At 43.0% G+C, this 23289-nt stretch overlaps 1 protein-coding gene across 2 annotated transcripts in view; it reads right to left on the bottom strand.

Moving 5' to 3' along the window:
* Window positions 1-23289, bottom strand: part of CSMD1 (CUB and Sushi multiple domains 1) — a 1871666-nt gene that overhangs the window by 242517 nt on the left and 1605860 nt on the right. For both annotated transcript variants that reach the window (XM_072763911.1, XM_072763912.1), the window contains exons 27-28: window positions 8930-9121; window positions 3949-4087 (exon numbers count right to left, since the gene is read on the bottom strand). In XM_072763911.1, the coding sequence (XP_072620012.1) occupies window positions 3949-4087; window positions 8930-9121 (331 nt within the window). The remainder of the gene's footprint in view (window positions 1-3948; window positions 4088-8929; window positions 9122-23289) is intronic.

Genomic DNA, 23289 nt, shown 5'->3' with positions numbered 1-23289 from the left:
TAATAATTACCAACGTGTGCTTTGTGTACACGGCTCCAGTTTTTCTGGAGATTCATGTGATGACACATGCATAAAAGCTCTCTCCAGAAATTGCCCATGACACTCTGAAGGGAGTGACAAGGGTGGGTACCACTGAGGACCCAGCATTAAGAGTGCACCCAGCCCTGCATCGGGCTGTCCCACATTACGTCAAGGCTACACTGTGTCCTGGGGGTGGTCCCTGGACATATTTATTACAGGAAGTTGTAAGAGGTAACCTAGTCTGTTTGACAGATTCCTTGAAATCAGAAATGAAGATGGAGTAAAGATTGTCAGGAGCAAGTAGAAAGCACCAACAGGAATTTTATCAACCAAGTAGAATTTAATTAGAATAATAATTGTTTTTTGGAATACAAGAATGTTCTTAGAATCTGGTCACGCTGCACCCCCAATAATTGGCATAGGTGATTATTGTGATAGATTATTTTTGGGCACAGGAAATACATGAGGCACAGAAGGAAAACACTGGTTGTTCTCTCTCTCTCTCTCTGGAAATACTATAATCCATGCATAAGAGTCTGGAGTGAAATTTGTAACTGACTATGATTCCATTGGTAAGATCCAGTCTTAATTCTACCTATGCTACTTGTAGGGCCCACAAGCCCTAAAAGGAGGCCAGAGTCTGGCCCAGTTTTTAAACCAAGTTTAATATGAGTCCCAGTGTGCTAGTAGCCCAGGCCCCACAGGGGCCTGTGGGAAATCATCCCTCCCTAAACATCCCAACCACCTGGAAGAGCTTGGGAGCTAATGATCCAGGCCATGTAATGCTTGGTCTTTGCTGTTAGTAAGGCCAGCGCCCATCGGCCCCCGGCCCCCGGAGAAGCACACGTGACTTTAGTCGTGCTCTTTAAACCGTGCATCACACATTTAAGCACGTGGCAATGCCCGCCCCCCTTTGCTTGGGTTGTTGAGATCCTCAGCCCCTCTCAGCACTTCTGGTTCCCCCTCCGTCTGCTCAGGAGACCTGGTTGTAAGGTCTCAGGGTCATTCCCACCTGAGCACACACATGTTATCTGCGTCTTAGAAGTCACACGTATATGATTTTTCTGTGAAACTGGGTCAGCTAATGACTTAAGAATCCAAAAGGTGGAAGAAATCCTGGAGATTTTCTACATCAAATTTCTTCCAGAAAAGTGTGTAAAATAAGTAGGAAAAAAAAAAAAAAACTTCTTGTGTAAAACTGCCTCCTGTCTTATCGCACAGATTGCACTTTGGGAGCCTTGATAATGAGTCACCCTGACACATTGGAAGACAGGAAACTCCTACTTATGAGGCTCTGTGTTCTCAAAAAAAGGCTTTTAATTGTTAATTCACTTTTAATGCCCTGGTACTAGTGATGTCTCCTGGCTTGGAGGAAGGCACTGGTCGAGTTAGCATTCACAGAACCCACAACGATATCCACAAATATAGCAGCAAATGCTCAGTGGTTTTGTGTAATAGCTGAGTGGCATAATAAGGATTCATCATTGGGTAAATTTATAGCAGCTTGAGTAAATTCAAGACATGATGGCTTATCAGACTACTTAACATTTAGAATCACGGGCGTTTAAAATTACACTGATTCAGATCCCATCAGGAGGAGAAAGTGCAAGAAGATAATCACAACCAGGCCTGGAATGGTGATGTAACCATCAGAAAAAGAGACGTGCTCAAGCGACAAATAAATATATTAGGCCACTTCACCCTGGAGAAGTAAGAGGTCGATAGGACAACCTATAGAACCACTTCTCTTTTAAAATATCCCTTCATTGTGCTACAAAGCTGTGGTAATCAAGACAGTGTGGTACTGGCACAAAAACAGACACATAGATCAATGGAACAGAATAGAGAACCCAGAAGTGGATCCTGAACTCTATGGTCAACTAATATTCGATAAAGGAGGAAAGACTATACACTGGAAGAAAGACAGTCTCTTCAATAAATGGTGCTGGGAAAATTGGACATCCACATGCAGAAGAATGAAACTAGACCACTCTCTTGCACCATACACAAAGATAAACTCAAAATGGATGAAAGATCTCAATGTGAGACAAGATTCCATCAAAATCCTAGAGGAGAACACAGGCAACACCCTTTTTGAACTTGGCCACAGTAGCTTCTTGCAAGATACATCCACGAAGGCAAAAGAAACAAAAGCAAAAATGAACTATTGGGACTTCATCAAGATAAGAAGCTTCTGCACAGCAAAGGGTACAGTCAACAAAACTAAAAGACAACCTGCAGAATGAGAGAAGATATTTGCAAATGGTGTATCAGATAAAGGGCTAGTTTCCAAGATCTATAAAGAACTTATTAAACTCAACAGCAAAGAAACAAACAATCCAATCATGAAATGGGCAAAAGACATGAAGAGAAATCTCACAGAGGAAGACATAGACATGGCCAACACGCACATGAGAAAATGCTCTGCATCACTTGCCATCAGGGAAATACAAATCAAAACCACAATGAGATCCCACCTCACACCAGTGAGAATGGGGAAAATTCACAAGGCAGGAAACCACAAATGTTGGAGAGGATGTGGAGAAAAGGGAACCCTCCTGCACTGTGGGTGGGAATGTGAACTGGTGCAGCCACTCTGGAAAACTGTGTGGAGGTTCCTCAAAGAGTTAAAAATACACCTGCCCTACGACCCAGCAATTGCACTGTTGGGGATTTACCCCAAAGATTCAGATGCAGTGAAACGCAGAGACACCTGCACCCCGATGTTTCTAGCAGCAATGTCCACAGTAGCCAAACTGTGGAAGGAGCCTCGGTGCCCATTGACAGATGATGGATAAAGAAGATGTGGTCTATGTATACAATGGAATATTACTCAGCAATTACAAACGACAAATACCCACCATTTGCTTCAATGTAGATGGAACTGGAGGGTATTATGCTGAGTGAAGTAAGTCAATCGGAGAAGGACAAACACTGTATGTTCTCATTCATTTGGGGAATATAAATAATAGTGAAAGGGAATATAAGGGAAGGGAGAAGAAATGTGTGGGAAATATCAGAAAGGGAGACAGAACATAAAGACTCTTAACTCTGGGAAATGAACTGGTGGTGGAAGGGGAGGAGGGTGGGGGTTGGGGGTGAATGGGTGACGGGCACTGAGGGGGACACTTGATGGGATGAGCACTGGGTGTTATTCTGTATGTTGGTAAATTGAACACCAATAAAAAATTAATTTATTAAAAAAATAAAATAAAATAAAATATCCCTTCATTTAGTTCAAAAATCAAAATGCAAAGGTCTTGGGAGATCTTGGAATTTAGAAAAAAAATTCAATTGTCATAAACGAGATACAAGTAATACAATAGCCCCATAGAATTTATAAGATAATCACAGTGTTTGAAACTTCATCATCTCCCATAGCAGGAGTAAGTTAGCAACAGTTTTTTAAAGAGTAATGTCTATTAATTCAGATTTCATAGCAACCAAATTTGGGGGAACTTCCATTTCCAAAAAGTCTATCAAGTCACGATACCTCAATGATAATAGCAGGGCTACCTCTGGGAACGTCAGACAAGACGTGTGATGGAAATGGCTTAGCTACACGCACGTGGAGAGATAGGGGACACTGATGAGGAATTACAGTAAGTACATCGCTATCGCTTTTTTATTACTTTTCTTGAATATTCTGTAAATTAAACCTTCTCATGTGGAACATACGCATGCAGGGTAGTATTTAAGGGTAGTTCTTGCTATGTCACATGTCCTAATGCAAGGAGAGGGCTCGGCAGCAAAATAATAGATCTCCACTTACGTCATTTTGCGGCCTGATGTAGGACGTGATGGGACAAGATCTGGGGCTTCCTTCAAGGTAAGACTGGGCTCGCCGTGAGGGGTCACGTGAAGCAATTCTTGGGCGTGACACTTCAATAAAATTCTACTACACAGACATTCTGCAAGACACGGTACCTTTTGAATATCAGGGCAATGACGAAGTCTGGATTCACTTTTATCCTCCAGTCGCATTCTTTCCCAGGAGGATAGGGCTGTGGGTAGTTAGGGGACAGAATCACACCCGCCGGGCCCGTCAGGTTCCCTCCACACGCGGCTGTCACGGAAGAGGAACAACTCTGGTCAACGTGGAATGAGACATCGCAGAGTGCATCAGCGACACTCACTACTGTGTGGTCACAAAACAACTAAACTGTCCAGGTGAACACCTGGGACCTGGGAAGTCTGCACATTTTTCGTGGACTCGTTCATGAGTTTTATATCATGTCCCACTGTGCTTTTAGGGGGGATTTTTAACTCCTGACAAATAAAGTTTGCTTGCTGTAATTTTAAGGTTTGCCCTGTTAAAGTGGACAGATTACTGTACTCTCCATCCTCCCAGGATGCACACAACACACACAGAAAAACACTTGGGAGAGGGAAACAATCCCCATGGACGTCATTCTATGGTCCTGCTAATTCTTCTGTCCTTTCTCGTGGTTTACAAAGTCATCGCTGACGTAGTCTAGGAGGCATGTTTCCGGTTCACTTGTGTCTCACTATCGCCTGGCACAGTTTTTAATCAACTATTCAGGAAATATTGGTTGAGTAAATGAATGCACGTTATTCCACATATCTCTCACCATCCTCTGATATATACGTAGCTGGCTTGCGACACAATTCAAAAATGACAAAACTAACAAAGCTTGAGTGACACCTGGGCACCTGGGAATATGAAACTAGTAAGGGATTGAGCTAGGACATCAATCCTAAAAACATGATGCGATCACAATGTTCAGTATGCTACTATCAGGAGAAGCACTTTAGATGATGCTTATAATTTTTTTAACCTATCCCTTTTTAATTACTTGGATATATCCTATTAGGAAGATGATAATCATGAAGTTCAATGGTATTAACAGGTCAGCCAGTTTTCATTCTTAAACCTCAAAATGTTTAGGATGGTTTCACGTATTACATAGGATTTCTGTCAAATCTTCCGTTAGGTGAAAGGTGTGAAAACACTGCAAAATTCACAAGTGTATACATTTCCGATGCATGCAGGAGTGTGCTGGGTTAATGGTTCTTCATATCAAATGCTGTGGTTTGTCGCCACGTTGTTTTAAGAAGTCGGCCCAGTTAAATTACAATGTTCCATCAACACTAGATATCTTATTTCACACCACTGACCATATGTGCATTTAGGGGGAAAAAAGTAAGTAGAAAAAGAAATACCCTAATTGGCAATCTTTTTTACACTCACACACACGCACACACACACACACACACACATGCAAATGACATTTATGGGAAATCGTATGAAGGTATGTGTGTTCCAATTTTCTATAATGGCCGTGTGTTTAAATAGTCATTGAACTATGTTTTCCATAAAAAGAAATATATCAGATTCTAATACTTTCTGTTAAAATTTTAGTCTCATTAATGGCAAACTCTAAATAGTGTCATAGCAAATATTTATGATAAATTCAGATATACGCTCGAGTAATACGAAATCATTTTCCCCAAAATGATAAAACCCTCATTTCCTCCAGCAAACAGTTTGATTTTAATAAACTCTGCTGAGACCACTATCTAATCGGCTCTCCCAGGACGCTGCCTTTCGGAGGTCAAGGGGATGCTGACGGCAGAGAGTGGGCAGGTGGCAGGCGCTGAGCTGGGGCACGCAGGTACCGGAGGGTCCGAGGAGCTTCCACACCATGCAGGGTTTGCAAGATGAAGATGGACAGATTCAGGCCACTGGCTACCATTCATGCCAGCAGCATGAATGTGGGGAGGACACGAGGTACTGATTTAGGTGAAACAAAAGGGGGCATTCCTGCCCTTCCCGACAGATCCGAGGAGGCATTTCTGAGTGAGGTTATCTGAAAGCTTCCAGTGGAATTTGGAGGCACTGCCTTGTGGTGCTTGTTCTCCTTTGGGTCAGGCATTCCTCATCTCAGCTCCGTTAGGTTTTAATTAGAAAGCTTGCAAAATATTTTGGATAGCATCAGGATTCAGTACAAAATGTGACTCAGCCGCTCCAGGAAATTCTCTGGAGGGATTGGACACAGGAGAAGAAAACCACAGATTCCCATCAATCGCATTGCCTTACTCGAAATCCGTAGGATTCTCTCCTTTATGTGTGATATAGGGTCACACCTGAATCCATCACAGTGTGAAGCAGGACGCGTTAATGAGACACATCCGCACTTCTGCATCAAAACATTTCAGTGCTCACACCATTAAACAACATAACTGGTCTCGAAATAGCCACCCTGGAGATCAGGGCAAGGTGTGGACACGGAATGCATTTTTGTGATCTTAGGCTAAATTCTTACTTTTCAGAACTCTTTACTACTTGGAGGAAAGGGATCGCAAGCTATATAAGAAAATGGGGATTATGGAGACTTTGGGGGGTTCAGTCACTCAGCACCAGAAAGTGGTGATTGTCCTCTGGTCTGAGGGCGAGTCCTTTGGACTCAGCTGAAAACACCAGAAAGAGGGGCCTCCACCATTGGGCTCTTTTGGATGAAGAAAGGGAGCCATCCAAACAATCCTGAAGAAAAACCAGCAGAGGATGACGAGGTTGTAGAAATATGAATAATATGCTGACAGGTGAGAGGCTAAGAGATTTTAGAAAAGAGAGAAAGGACCAGAAACAGGAGGGAAAGCACTAATAATAATAAATGAGGGGAAAGAAATTAGTAGGCCCATCGGGAAAGAACAAATTCAAAAGGTCAAAAATAATACAAAAAAAAATTCAACCTATTGATTTAAAATGCCTGTTAAAACATCAAAGAATCATCACTTCCTGCTCATGTCAAATTACGAGATTAAGAAATATGTACAGTGTTTTTATTTCCCCTCCTTTGGGGAAAATAAACACTCTCTCGTGGCTCTGTTGGTAATGCAGATCGTAGTCTTTCTGAAAGAGTTCTGAAAAATGTTTTGAAAGCCCTGGAAATGCTTAAGTTCATGGAAATGCATCATTTATAAGTAATCGTGGATGAATTTTAGGACAGGAGGGCTCCCGTCTGCGACCTCTGCAGCACAGGGGCGGCGGAAGCAACCCGAGCGCACGGTGTGAAGGGCTCAGTGTGCACCCGCTGGCAGGTCCACGTGAGGGCTGTGCAGCCATTAAAAACTGGCAGAGAATATGTAATAGCGCAAAAGACACTCGCTTTGTAAGTAAAAGTGCGATTTACAAGACAAGCAGGATGCTGTCAGTTGAAAACATTTTAAAAATAGATTAGACATACATAAAATAATTATGAAGCTTACTTATGCACGTTTATGTTAATAGTATTTGCCCCCAGGTAGAAAGATGACAGCTTTTTGTCCTCTTTTTTATTTTCTTGTAAACAGAACATGTATTATTTTTTAATAAGGAAAAAGCTTAAAAAATAAAATTAAAAATTGTCTTAAGTCTACAGAACAGAAGGCACCTGGGTGCTAAGACATGATCATCCAATGGGTGAGTTTCTTACAGAGGACATAAGCCTCATTTCTGGGGGAAAAGAAATGTTTAGAATGTAATGAAAAAATAACATTAATTTATTCCTAAATATGTATTTTCTAAACTTCTGTTGCCTAATATCTACGTGTGTAGGCCTGTCCCTGGGGCAGGTGCTCAAGGCAGAGGAAATGCTGAGAACTGGATTATTCACCTAATAAAATATCTAGTGATTGGCCAAAACGATATAACTAAGACCTACACTAACGAAAGATGATAGAGATTCCTCGGGAAGGTGGTCGAATTTTACAAGGGTCTAGATTAGTATCGACTGAGAAACAACCTTTAAGAGTTTACGGGATAGCTGCATTATTAAGCCCGTGCAGAATGAGGGAGGGGAGCTTCTGCCCTGGTTGAAATGGTTGCTGCATTTAGAGGCGATCAGCCCACCTCAAAAAAGAAACAGGTGCAGGTCCTGCAAGTCCCCAGGAGCCCGGGCTTGCACCGCAAGGCAGGCGGCACCCGGCGGTCGGGGCAGAGTGGGGCGCGGGCAGCGTGGGCAGGAGCCGCGAGCTCCCGGGGCCCCCGGGGCCCTCCCCTGCGCCGGGTGGGACGATACGCAGCCCCCTCTTATCACACAATCCTCTCGAGGTCGCCCTCTGCACGATGGCCCTTCTCACTAGGTGTGGATCATTTCACGGTCACTTCCACTCCTCCCCGAGTAATGAAATTTTACATTTTTCAAACAGATTGCAAAGAAGTACGGGTTAAACTGCGACAGTTCATTAAAATAATAAAGTTCCTCTCACACGTAAGATGGGATAGGTATTTACGGGGAAACAGTTAACTGGATGAAGGGACAGTTTACATTTAAATACGATTTTATATAAACACATGTATTGCCCTAAAGCCACACTCTGGACAGACTCTCTTGGATAGTTATTCAAACTGAAGTCTGCAAAACCAACTGATGCCCTTTCAATAAGGTCAAACTCTCCAATTCTAGTGAATTTCAGGAGCATGCTTCTCCTTTTATCTTCATTTTGACGAAAGCAATATAATTTCCGGTTTTTGGGATCCTATTAAAATGTACCGATATCATAGAAGTGCCATCTAAAAAAAGAAAGTACTTTTTATTGAGTAGGTTTCGCTGAAGGGTATGTTTCTATATTAAACATGAGAATAGCGATGGCAGGGTTATGAATTTTCCCCCGCCCAGGATTTTAAAGTACAGTAATTTGATTGACCCATATTTTTACAAGATTTGTTAAGGGTAGGAAATGTTAGATAAATGTCAATTACTGTACAATAAGTAAACCACTTTCTTTACTTCGCCTAATAAAATAAGGTTTAAAAGGTTTACAATAAAATTTCCATATAGTCTCTGAACTGGAGGGCGTGTAAGAAACTCTGGAGAAATACTTCTGGAGAAGTAACCCGTTTATGGAGCAATTTGAACGGTAACACGCATTCACTTGGAAATATAAAACTTCAGCTGCCCGATACCTATGCACGTAGGAGGGTCTGGTTGCCAGAAGAATCGGTTATTCAGCTGCACACACGTGATCTTAGCTTGTCCTTGGAGCTGGTACCCAGGGTCACACTGGAAGGTGATGGTGTCGCCCGGCTCTCGGCTGTCCCCGTAGCGGGTGCCGTTCTGAGGCATCCCGGGGTCATTGCAAGTGGATGCGATCGATGCTGCAAAGCAAAGACAGTAGCCAGTAAATGACAGGGTTGGGGGGTCCCCGTACTTACCTACGGGTAAGGGCTCCCGGGGGCCCAAGGCCTCTTGCCCGTGAACGAATGCTCAGAGCTCCGGTCTCCGGGGCTACAGTCAATAACGAGCATCTTGACTCCGCTTCCTTCGAGCAAGTGCAAGCGACGCTTGCTGAAAACGCAACCAGTGACGGGCCACGTGGAGGACCTGCACCGCGCGACCCCGAATGCCCACCTGCGCGCATATCCCCCTCCAGTTTTCACGTTAACAACACTTACAATACTTCAGTCAAGTACGCCAATCCCAGAGGACCGAGAGCACAACGGAGTTGGGTACATGTCTTCAGGGGCTGTGCCTTCCAGGGGACAACCAGCTACAGCGACCAAACTGATGCTGGGATGGGAACCGGCTAGAGAAGGTGCCGTTTGAGCTAGGCTCACGGGGTGCACTCTTCTTGGCAGAATCATTAATAACCCCATTTCACTCTCAAGGAACTTCCAATGCGGACAATGAATTATATGGTTTTCCTAGTTTGGTGCTTCTGTAAGATTTTATCTGTTTACTCATGAGAGACACAGAGAGAGAGAGGCAGAGACACAGGCAGAGGGAGAAGCAGGCTCCCTGCAGGGACCCCGATGCGGAACTCGATCCCAGGTTCCCAGGATCACGCCCTGGGCCAAAGGCGGCGCTAAACCGCTGAGCCACCCGGGATCCCCGAGTATCTTCCTTTCATCATCTGCAGCTCTTCGTCGGCACAAATTGACGATCTTAGCATGACAGTGAGTTTTAAGCTTCCCTTCATGCAGCTTTTTGACTAGTCATCGCTTGTTCTCAGATCCAAGTGGCTGTTCCTCTCATGCAGCACGCTCTCACTCGTAGTTTTACTCTTTTATTTTTATCTATTTGTTTTCACATAGTGATCTGACAACTCCATGCACTTAGCGTGCCCGCCACACGCGTGCCTACCATCTGTCAGCAGGCGACACTGTTCCCATACCACCCCGTGCCGATCCCCGTGACTTACTCACTCCCTAACTGGGAGACTCTACAACCCGCTCCCCTTCACCCTCTTTGCCCGCGTCATCCCATCCCCTCCCTTCTGGAAACTACCAATTTCTTCTCTGATTTCTTCTCTGTTTTGATCGTTGTGTTTATGTTCTGTGTTTCAGAGTCCACATATGACTGAAATCATATGGTACCTGTCATTGTCTGACTTATTTCACTCAGCATAATGCCCTCTAGATCCATCCATGTGGTCACATTTGGCAGGATCTCATTCTTCTTTATGGCTGAGTAATACTATAGGGTAAGTATTACTATATAGGGTATTATATTATACCCTATAATACTATACTATTATTTTAATATTGATATTATATATATACTATTATACTATTATTATAAGTACTATATTATACTATTATACTATTATTATAAATAATATAGTATTACTATATAGGGTAGTATTATATACTATATATTACTATATATAGTATATATATTCTTCAAAGAATATATATTTCAAATAAAAGAATATATATTCAAAGAATATATATTTCAAAGAATACATATATATACATATATATATATGTATTCTTTGTCCATTCATCAGGGAATGCTTGGGTTGCATCCATATCCTGGATATTGTAAACAATGCTGCCATATACATAGGTGTACATGTATATTTTCAAATTAGTGTTTTTGTTTTCCTTGAGTCAATACCCACTAATGGAATTACCGGATTGTATGGTAGTTCTGTTTTTAATTTTTTGAGGAAACTCCAAACTTTTTCCACAATGGCTGCGCCACTTACCATCCCACCAACGATACACAAAGGGACCTTTGCTCCACATGCTTGCCAACACTTGTTATGTCTTGTCTTTCTGATTCTAGCCATTCTGATAGGTGTAAGGTCATATCTCGTTGTGGTTCTGATTTGCATTTCCCTGACAGTTAGTGATATTAAACATCTTTTCGCGTGTCTGTTGGCCATCTGGAAGTCTCCTTTGGAAAACTGTCTATTCAGTTCCTCTGCACAGTTTTAATTGTTTTTTTTTTCCTCTGGTGTGGAGTTGTAGAAGTTCCTCATGTAGTTTGGATGTTAACCCCTTATAGGATATATCACTTGCAAATATCTCCCCTCGTTTGGCAGGTTGGTTGCCTTCTCATTTTGTTGTTGGTTTCCCTCGCTGTGCCAAAGCTTTATGTTTTGGTGTAGTCTGAATAGTTTATTTTTACTTTCATTCCCCTTGTCTGAGGAGCTGTATCTAGAAAAATGTTGCAAAGGCTGATGTCCAAGGGATAACTGTCTGGTTTTCTTTTTTAGTGGTTTTATGGTCTCAGGTCTCACATTAAGGTTTCTAAACCGGTTTGAGTTTATTTTTGTGTATAATGTCAGAAAGTGTTCCAGTTTTATTATTTTGCATGTAGCTGTTCAGTTTCCCCAGCACCATTTATTGAAGAGGCTGTCCTTTCCCTCATCGTATATTCTTGACCCCTTTGTCAAAGATTATTTGGCCATTCCCGGGGATTTATTTATGGGCTTTCTATCGTGGTCTATTGATCTATGCCTATTTTTGTGTCAGTATCATACTTTTTTAATGACTACAGCTTTGTAGCATATCTTGACATCTGGAATTTTGAATAATAAAACCTCTAGTTTTGTTTAGAAGGCAGAGCAGAGAGCCAGCACATCACCCCGACAGAAGACTGGTAAAGCACTGGAATGCAGGACAGACTTCAGGAGGCAAGGTTTTTAGTTAGAAAGTCAGGAGTGTCACACCCATAAACCAACAAATTTGCATAATATAGAATAGAAATTATAGAATCCAAACACCAGAATTATAACCCAGGTCGTACTTGCATTGAACTAGTGTTTTACAAGCAACCTTGAGTTTATTATTAGAGCAATGTTCCTAAAGAACCTAAGACCCACTTGTCCTTTACCTTGGCTGAGATTTTGCTAGGCTTCAGAAAACAAACAAACAAACAAACAAAACACAAGTGATTCTGTGCATATTTACAAACTTCTCCTTTGTACTGAACTGCACATCCTCAAAAGAAACTTTGTCTTCTCCTCAAGCAAATGGTCGTATGTATGTATGATTACATATGCAATTCCGGGTGATAATTTCTGGCACGGTTTATATGGTATGAAAGTGATTTAAAATGAGAGTTTAAAAGAAAAGCCAAGGAGGTCATGGATGAGCCTCATTGTAATTTTTACAATTAAGATATATTTTAATTACTTCTCTTTCCAAATTTGCATTCAGTTTTTATTCAAAGCAAAAACACATATTGCCCAATAATGAAGCTTAATGCAAAGGTGCGCAAATTTTGTGCATGAATAAGAATTTCAGCAGATATATCAACCTCGCAAAAATGAGTGGCCCATAGAATACTCTTCTGTAGATTATTAACAGGTATTTGGTCAAACAACATCAGCAAATGCTGTATACTCCAGTTCCCTCCCATAGATTCATGGTGCCCATCACGGATTAAAGGTTCAGACAAGTCCTACAGGAAACAAACCTATTTTGTATGAAATTGTTTTTGTGACAATTTTTTATATTTATATTTTTGTATTTTTATAATTTATATTTTTTTTACAATTTATAATAATTTTATAATTATTTTTATGAAAGTGTTTGTTTAATCTAGTGTTTCCTAAATTTATGAAATAATAGAGCACATTTTGCTCAACAAACTCTTCCAATTCTTCCAAGTAAAGATCAACAGAATACGAGGATATGAAAGACCGGCTTGCACTAATGATTATATGTCCTTTAATGCTTTGATGTTCAATTCAGTTTTATGAGTACGTTTTCTAATTCCAAACCAGATTTTCACTTGGAATGTCGAGAATGATATTAGAACGCACCATTAACAAGTTATATTCTCGTGAATTCATGTTGTCTACTCAATAGAAATATCGCATCCACAGAATTAGCTAAGTATATGATGATGTGAGTTGTCATACAATGGTTCTCCCTGTGGTCTTAGGATGCGTGTATTTGCTTGTGTATCTTCAAAGACGGTTTGAAATTACCAGGAAATCAACAATGTCGTCTAGGTCGAGTTGAAATGAACCCCAAACCTTTACCCTTTCCTTCTAGAATTATGAAATAAAAATAAAACGTTGCCAGGGTTATCTAGATTGGATTAAAAAAAAAGCAATGAGAACACCTGAGGTGAAACAAAGAGAATAATTTCAAGCAATGTAGGGGGAACTACATGGGTTGGGTCTTTGAAATAAATGCCACTTTATTTTCTTCTAGTTATGAATCGCGGAAAGATGTTTCCTGGTAAAGGCAATAAACCTCATCTAGAAACTAATAGGAAAGCCCCTAACCAAAGACAATGTGATGGGGTCAGAAATTGCTTCTCCACCTGCAGGGTCATACAAAGTTATTGATGACGCTCGCCCTCATTTCTTTTTCACGATTGTATTCTTTTATGTGCTGCAACATACCTTTTACTCATTTTTGTCTTAAATATTTTCTCTGCAAATGGGATTTTGGTGACTCTGAATCTTTCTCGTTTCTCACCATAAAAAAAGAAAGAAAAGAAAAGAAAAGAAAAGAAAAGAAAAGAAAAGAAAAGAAAAAAAGAAAAGAAAAGAAACGCTGCTTTTAGTGACATCAGCCTTATCCCTGTATCACCTTAGAGAAAGAAGGTATTGTTTCTGGGGCGATGAATATTGAGGCTTTCAATTTCCCAAGGGGTTCTCTGGAACACTTCAGGTCATAAAGACATTTTCCAAAGTCCCCATAGAATCTAAGGGATGTCTCCACTCCTTGTCCACTGGCACCAGGCCCATTCCAGTCAGCTTGAGTGATTCAAAACTTGGGCTCCACTTAATGGAAAAGTAATGGGCCTTTTTGTTTCTTATAGACAGAGAAGAACCATTTTATACTAAGAACCTGCAAGGGACCCAAATTTCCTCCTAATTGGATAAAGTGATTCTTGACACTGAGGAATTCATAGATTATATATATGTGTGTCTGTATATGTGTGTGCACGTATATCATTTATTTCACGTTATGTACAAAGTTACGGGTTTTTTTTTTATTCTAATAAAATAAGAATTAAGAACTTGGGCCACATCCTTTTAAATGCATAAAGTCCATCTTGCAAGGGTTTCTTTTTAAAAGATTATTTATTTATTTATTTGAGAGAGAAAGAGCAAGAACAGCGGGGTAGAGAGTGCAGAGAGGCAGATGGCCCGCCGAGCTGGGAGCCCAACCCAGGACCCCGGAGTCATGACCCGAGCCAAAGGCAGATGCTTAACCAACTGAGCCACCCAGGAGCCCTGTCCTTGCATGTTTCCTAAGCATCACTTAAAAATGTTTGGAATGTTATTATTAGTGCATAGAAGTATTATTAGTGCATAGAAGTAAACGTTTGCTTACTGTACACACGTCTTTTTAAACCATCGCCGGGTAGACAGTGCTTCCACGTGTACAGGAAACGTGCACAGCAGCACCACCTAGTCCACGCGGAGAGGCCGACGCACGTCACACCACGCGGCATGCACATGCAGCATAACCCGTGTCCTTCAGCTTATCAAGGGGGGCCATTCCACGCGAGACGACCTTTACGGTGTGACAGGCTCCCAGTTAGGCAGGAACTCCATGGGCTGCCTCGCGAGGATTGTTCTGGAGGGGGCAGCTTGGGAAGCACCTTCTTTCACTTTGCAGGCATCGGCTGAACTAATTTTGGAACCAGGGATGGTCTGCTGCATGGTCCCCTTAGCCGTGTAAATGGGGAGAGGCCCCCCTCCTTCTCTGGGGGCAAAGCCAGTTTTCATTTTGGTGGCAGGAGCCCTGCCTAGCCTGTCAGTCACCCAGGTGAGGGGACCCCGCATCTTTGCGGGAGGGATGAACTCTTGGCCGGGGGCAGGAGGCCCCGTTCTGGGGACAGATGCCCAGTGGCTCGGACTTTGCTGCTCGGGCTCTGCCCCTAGGGGCAGATCTGGGGCGCAGGCCAGCCAGGGCCGGCTTTCCTGGGGACAGCTGATGCAGCATCCACACTGGCTGGGCCCTGGGCCGTTTGGAAGGCTGAGGAGAGAAGGATGAGTGGCCGTTGTTTGAGGAACAGAGGTTGGGTCCAGATAGTAATGAGAAGAGGTGCCCTGCAAGCTGGGGGCCCCTCGGAGCGCTGCAGCCCCAGAGTCCAGCAGGCGACCTGGAGCCCCGGGTCCCCGGGACAGACCCTGAGCGCCCCCAGGGGTTCAGACCCAGGAAAGCCCCTCTTCCCAGTGTGTAAGCCAAGGCTTCGGTTCCTGGCTATTCCGGGGAGACTCTGGGCTTCACGCTGATGAAGGGCAGGAAGGGGCCTCTGGACGTCACGGGGCGGGGGGCGGGGGGGCAGGGGCCACAGCAGGATTAGCCTTTGTGAAACCCCCTGCGGTTGATGAGCTAATCCCCTGATTAATCAATCACTGATGCGTTTCCCCTCCTCCGTATCCATGACCAGCAGCGCGGGGCAGGGACCAGCCACTGACAGCAGAGGAGGGACCTGTCTCGTGGTCACACATTATTGGTCTGATTTTACCTTCACCAGATGGCGCATTTCATGAGACAAGAGCCCTATTGGTCTTGCTCCTTGGTAAGTCAAGCACTCAGCACACTGCCCTACACACAGTAGGCACTTGTAAGTCCTGGCTGAAGGAAGTATTGACAGCACTGGCCTGAGGCCTGGCCCCTACTGTGTATTTGATAAACTGTTACTATTACAAGCATGAACATGATATAACATAAGGTTATGTTTCAGAATAAAGGTGAATTATTTGTGAAATAAACTGAGTAGGAAGTTAAATAATCAATTCTTCAACAATAAGCTAACAGTTCTACACGTGTTACATATAACGTAAACCTGGATTGAAATATGTGGTATAAAGTTGGATTTAATTAAAAATAATAGGGCATCCCTGCGTGGCTCAGCAGTTTAGCGCCTGCCTTCGGCCCAGGGCGTGATCCTAGAGTCCCGGGATCGAGTCCTACGTCAGGCTCCCTGCGTGGAGCCTGCTTCTCCCTCTGCCTGTGTCTCTGCCTCCCTCTCTCTCTGTGTCTGTCATGAATAAATAAATAAAATCTTATAAAATAATAATAATTAAAAATAAGAGTCATGGGGCACCTGGGTGGCTCAGCAGTTGAGCATCTGCCTTTGACCCAGGGCCTGATCCCAGGGTTTGTGATCGAGTCCCCCATCGGGCTCCCTGCATGGGGCCTGCTTCTCCCTCTGTCTGTGTCTCTACCTCTCTCTCTCTGTGTCTCTCATGAATAAATAAATAAAAATAATAGTCATTTATGATGGAAACCCCCCAAAAAGGAGGAGATTGGGGGTTTATTTTCATATTTATAAAACCTAAATTATTTCCCAACCTGGACCTCATAATCAGAAATTTAGTTTTCCATTTCATGACGTTAATTTTTAGAAATGGTTAATGGAGCTGGGTTTCCATGAAATGTTTACAAAGGCAGCACAAATCCTTGTGTAGAGCTGAGTGAGAAACGTGTGATAAATACAAAGTGCAAAATTATTATTTTTTATGAGCCACATTAAAAACTAACCAAAGAATACATACAAAATACAGTTGACTTTACAAGCTATCACATTGAGAAAAAACTTATCACATTGCAAAAAACTACAGATGGCAAAGCACAAGTTTTTATGTAAAAACAATTAATCGGGGGCAATGATAGCACTGTGCCAACACTGCCCCGTGCGTTAGATCTGTAGCCCTCCTGGGTGACAGTCGCTCATTTTCTACCTCTTGACGATGATTCCAGATTAGCCTGCCACCTTCGTGGTAAAAGGACTTCTGTTTCGATACGTCACTCATCTACTGAATAGAGCTTTAATCTCGCCCTTTTCACTCAGGCCTACACCCCAGGAGCCGGGAACACCGCAGGGTCGCGCTCTCCAGGGTGACCCTCATCCCCAGACTTGGTGCCCTGAATGTGAACACCCGAGGAGCTCAACCATGCGCCCCCCGAGCAGCGCGTCCGTGTCTGTGCGATGAGACGCGCCCCTTGGAGAAAGGACAGCCTTCGGTGGTATTTAGTTGAAGGCATCTTTTCATGTGGCAACGTCCACATGGACGGGATTTTTATTTTTTTGTTGTTTTTCTCCTATGCAAGAATGTTCGGTTATGGTAAAGATTGTTCAAATCTCAGCCAAAGGATTCACAAATGAATTTCTTACTTTAGATTCTCACTCAACCTAAAAATAGCAGGTTAAAGTAAGAACATGTTTGCATTTGTTCCTACTCAGTAAATTGCAAAGAGAAAACAGAACAAAACAAAACGATTGAGGTGGGGCTGTGTTTGCACCCGGTCATGTGTGCCCGCGTTCAGTGTCCTTACCCAGCGCCTGATGGGTGTCAGGTAACGTTCTGGACACTTGGGCCACATCAGTCGGGAGGCTGGTTGGGACCCTTCCCCTTGTGATCTCAGGCCCTTGTGGGAGGAGGCGACAGGAAGAGAAGCCATTGCAATCTGTTGGGTCACCAGGACAAGGGGGGGCAGGTGAAGAGCAGGGGAGGGAGGGGGGCTCCCTGCTGCCAGCTAGGGAGGTGGGAAGGTCCTGAGACACTGCCGTCGGAGCCATGGTGAGGGGGTTGCTCACGCAGGCGCTTAAGGCCTCCAAAGACCCTGAAGCCGAATGGGCTGAGCACCTTCCCAGGGTAGCATGGAGATGGGGGTGGGATGGGGCCGAGGCAGGAAAGGGCCAGAAGCAATGTGGGTGGAGAGAACTCTGGCAGGTCAGGCCCGCAGGGCCCGATTCGAGTCCCTGCAGGGCTCTGAGCACAGCAGTGGGACACGCAGCTGACTGTGTAAGTGTGGGTGCTGCGCCCAGGATGGAGGGCGGAGGGCGGGCGCCCAGGGAGGCCAGTCAGGAGGCACAAGGGGGTGCGGGGGCGTCTGACTCCCGACGGGGCTTAGAGACAGGTCCCCGGAGGGGTCGGGGTGGATGCACGCAGGACAGGGGCGAGGAGGAGGGCGGCAGGCAGACGCCAGGGTGTCCCCAGCAGCCCTCACACCCCCGCTCGAAAGTCACGTACAAATCACTGACGGCTGTGCCCAGGGACAGGGGATGCTCAAGGAAACCAGTGTCTCTGAGAGAAGAAATACGGGGCGGCTGCCAAACAACGGGTGCTGGTTTCATCCTCTTCATCACCCTCAACTGTTAGAACAGTTCCTGGCATGTTACAGACACTCAGTGACACCGCCCCATTGGTTGGTTGAGCTAATGAATTAATAAACAACATTATATATACTTTGGATGAATTTAAGATTAGACTTCTCAGGATTATAGTATTAGATTCCTTTATCTGCAAGAGGTTATTTACTTTTCGATGAGTTTACAAACCAATCACAGCGATCGATTAAATTTGTCTTTTTTGTTATGATGTCTTCCTTGGACGTCATAACATCCTACTTGCAACTTTAATGTGTACTAGATGAGAGGCTGGTGTTCCTGGCTCGCCCCCAAATGTATGGAAGTGGTGAGCCTGATGCAAATATTAAAGCACTGACTGATTGAGCTTGCTTTTAACGGCCCCCCAACCAGAGTTGATAAATGACGGCCCGAGGTCCAAATCTGGCCCAACACCTGTTCTGGTAGGGCTGGCAAGCTAAGGGTGGTTTTTACCCCCTTTAAATGGTTGAAAAATATCAAAAGAAAGATACTATTTCATGACACACGAATTTCAGATTGCGTTCATGAAATTCAAGTGTCCGTGAATATGATTTTATGGGGACACAGCCATGATCACCCCATTATGCACCATCTATGGCTGCCTCCGCATCACAACCGCGGGGCTGGGATTACTGCAGCATCGACTAGATGTGACCTGCAAAGTCTGAGACACTTGCCATCTCCCTCTTTCCAGAGAATGTTTGCTGGCCCCTGGTACAGACAACAATCGTGTGTTAACTCTTCCCATTCATATGGCCTTTTCCTTACCCTTATATTGATAATTTAAAGTTTAAGAAGATTTATCTCATTAATCCTCAAGTTCTTGAGTTAAGAAAACTGATTTAAATTCTTTATGAATTGAATTCTTTATGCACAGGATAAGGTTGTCATTTTTCTGGAAATTTCCCTTCTAGGTTAGATCCTAGTCATGAGTAAGGACGTCTTCTTAAGGGTCACAGACTTTGTTTCATAGGATAAACACTAACCAGCAGTCAGAATTCTGTTCCATGTGCAGTAGTGTGTAAGTGGCTGAAAAAAGCTTAGAAAATACACAGAAGGAGAAACCTTGACTCATCCATCAGGGTGTGTCCACTCAAGCCTGGGCTCTAAATTAAAGAAAGTGGGTCTGAATTCCACAAAGCGCCACCTGATTAAATCTCAACATACTTCCTTTCATTTCTGAAAATGTCCAAGTCCTTCAATAATTGGAGACACTGAGTCTTCCGAGAGCTGATGATTGCTCAAGCACATAGGGGAAGAAAGGAATCTATCTTTCTCTGGATTTCAAAAGCAGCATGTGATGCTGGAGCAATACACAGGAGTGGAAAAAAAAAGGGGGGAAGTGTCAACCTAAGTCTCACACCCGATATGAAAATTATTTTACAACCGATCACAGCTTTCCATACAAAAAGCAAAATTCTAAAACTTTTAGAAAAATATTCAGGAGTTAGGGCAGAGCAAGGAGTCTTTAGTTAGACATGAAAACAAAAGTCTGACCCATACAAGCACATTTTGATGAATTAGACATCATCATATTAAACCCTCTTCTCTATGAAAGATTTTGTTAAGAGGCTGAATAGACAAGCTATGCACTGGGAGGAAAAGTCTGAAAGCCATATATCTGACAAACGACTAGTATGTAAAATGCATAAAGAATGCACAAGATGGAAAAAAGAAATAACCCAACTAAAAAGGGCAAAAGGCATAAACATTTCACTGAAGAGAATACACAGATGGTAGATAGGCACGTAGGAAGACGTTCATAATCATTAGCCCTCGGGAAACCGCACGATCCCTACGAGGACAGCCAGCTATAGGATACATCACTATGTTCACGCGTATACACACGCACGACATAAATGCTGGTGAGTGAGGACGCAGAGAAGCTGAATCATTTATGCATCTTTGGTGGAAACATAAAATGGTTCAGCTACTCTGGAAAATGATCTGGCCACTAAAATCTAAATGTTCAATTGCCATTTGACCCAGAAATCAGACTTCTGGGCATTTATCCCCAAGAAATGAGAAGTTATGTTCACACCAAAACATGTGCATGGATGTTTATAGCAGCTGCACTCGTGATAGTCCCAAACCAGAAATAACCCAGCTATCCTTCAATGGGGGTGGTGGTGATGGAACACGCCAGTACAGCCCTTCCGCGGAGTACTATTCAGCAGTATAAAGGAATACACTGTGGATACAGGCAGCAAGCAGGTCGAGTCTCCCCACGGCTAGGCTGAGTGAGGAGCCCATCTCAAGGGACGACCTACTCCGTGACCCCTTGCGTAGAACATTATTGAAATTACAAAGTTAATGGCAATAAAGAATGGGTTAATGGTTGTGGGGTTTAGGAAGGTGTGGGTGCAGGAGGGCCGTGGGTGTGGGTGTTTGGTGCCTTTGGTGATGAAGGGTCCGTATGTTGACCATGTCGATGCCCATGCCCCGGCTGTGACACATAGTCTTGCTTTGCAAGCTGTTGCTGTTGAGGGAAACTCTGTGAGGGCCCCATGGGATCTCTTTGTTTTAATTCTTATATGTGCATATGGATTTTTAATGACTTCTAAAGAAATATTTTAATGTAAAAATATAAAAGTTATACATATACATATATATAAATTTTAGCATTCATTTGAATTGCATACAGTGCATATAAGCTATTTCACATATAAAAATATTTGTATTATATAAATTATGTGTATACACACATTTCATTTCATAGTGAAAGGGGTTAAAATTTTTATCCAGGCACAAAAATCCGTATTTCTGAATGTTTCTTCATGACAGAAACAGTCTGGTTTTCCTGATGGTAAATTCGGAGGGTAAATATTGGCCAATGCTAAGATGGACCCTGTGTCATCTTTGCTCATTCCTGGGGACAATGACAATTTCTTTTGGAAAAAAAATATATATACTTTTATAGGTCCTTTCCAGTGAACACAGTTACTACTCCCCCAGGAGGCTCCACAAGTGCTCTCACTATGAGCCAGGAGCCAAGAATAACGGATCAAAGGGCGAGGGTTCCTTGGACAGATGCGTTAAAGCCTCCGAAAGCGTGTAGACTGCAGGCTGCTGGTGGAAGCACAGGTGCTGAAACAGATGTGTCGACAGAGCGAGTGACATTGTAAGAAAACACTAAATACCCCTGGATCTGCCGCTCGAGTGTCCCGTGTCACAGTATTTCCAAAGTGGAAACTTTGCTTTATGATCTTTATGCTTCAAACATGCTAAATAGCTCTGAAAATATGTCACAGCTCTACCCACTGAACACCAGTACACAGGGATTCTACGATTAAAAGAACTTAATATGCTACAGAAATGAGTCGACAGCTTTGCTTTCGCACAGAGGAATGTGTATTTCATTACAGCCAAACCCCATCTGAACCCCATAAAAATGTTTCATCCTGATTAAATGAAAATATAATAATTTAAGAAATGGTATTGATACGGCAACGATTAAACGACACAATGGATCCCCCACCCCACAGATTTCCATTTTTTTTAAAGATTTTATTTATTTATTCATAGAGACAGAGAGAGAGAGAGAGGCAGAGACACAGGCAGAGGGAGAAGCAGGCTCCATGCAGGGAGCCTGACGTGGGACTTGATCCAGGGTCTCCAGGATCACGCCCTGGGCTGCAGGCAGCACTAAACCCCTGTGCCATCAGGGCTACCCCTGATTTCCATTTTTTAATTCAGGTGTCACTCCCTTGCTTTTCTCCCCCCTGCTTAGTCCAGTCTTATATTTGGATTGTGATTTTCCTATTGGTATTTTATAATATTGGGTATTTGTTTTATACTAACTTGGTTAAGGGATCACCGGGTGGCTCAGCGGTTGAGCGTCTGCCTTTGGCTCAGGGCGTGACCCTGGGTCCTGGGATCAAGTCCCACGTCAGGCTCCCTGCATGGAGCCTGCCTCTCCCTCTGCTTATGTCTCTGCCTCTCTCTGTGTGTCTCTCATGAATAAATAAATAAAACCTTTAAAAAAATTAACTTGGTTAAATTGTTTTAAATTAACTTTTAAAATTAGCTCAGAGAGACTCATAATCAATAATTGGAATGGCAGTATAATTGGCATAATGTCCAATTTAGGCAATATCTACAAATCAAATTATTTTTCTAATTCTTGCATATAAATCTTTTGACATCTCTTTTTTAGTCATGAAACTATACTTTTGAACTTTGGATGTCATGTAGTTGTAAAACTTAGACCATGCAAAGAAATGCACTTTTTAGTACAAAGTCCTGGGGGCACCTGGGTGGCTCAGTGGTTGAGCGTCTGCCTTTGGCTCAGGGCATGATCCTGGAGTCCTGGGATTGAGTCCCACGTCAGGCTCCCTGAATGGAGCCTGTTTCTCCCTCTGCCTGTGTCTCTGCCTCTCTCTGTGTGTCTCTCATGAATAAATAATCTTTAAAAAAATCCTAAAAATATAAAAGATTAATAGTGTTCACAATAATACTTGACTCCCTTGTCCTAATTACCTTCCCAGGACTGCAGGGTGAAGCAAGCAAACTTCTTGAGTTGGGGACTGTGCAGTCTCTGAGACAATTACACTAATTAGCACGTTTTCTTCCATCACGTAAAATGCAGAAACTTATGACAGAAAGTACAATTATCCTTTGAGGTTTAAAAAATACTAATCTAGTTAAAGTCGTTTTGAAAACACCTTATGTCTAATAGTAACACTAGTAGCTTAATTTTGAATGTCCCAAAAAATCTTGGCTGCGTTTTGCATCCTCATGACTCTGAAGGATCCCTCACTCCGTGAACCACAGCAACTTTAATTTCTTTGTATCTGAAGTCAAAATCAAAATAAAAATGTCAACCCTCACCCTTCAGGGAGCCTTTTCTAAACATCTTCCCACACAAGTAATGATGATTAAACTGATCATAAAGCTCTCTAATAGGTACGAACAATAAAATCTGTGTATTGACAAAGAACAGATC

Source organism: Vulpes vulpes, chromosome 7, assembly GCF_048418805.1.
Source record: "Vulpes vulpes isolate BD-2025 chromosome 7, VulVul3, whole genome shotgun sequence".
Classification (NCBI taxonomy): Eukaryota; Metazoa; Chordata; class Mammalia; order Carnivora; family Canidae; genus Vulpes; species Vulpes vulpes.
This window is presented reverse-complemented; position numbering and strand designations above follow the sequence as displayed.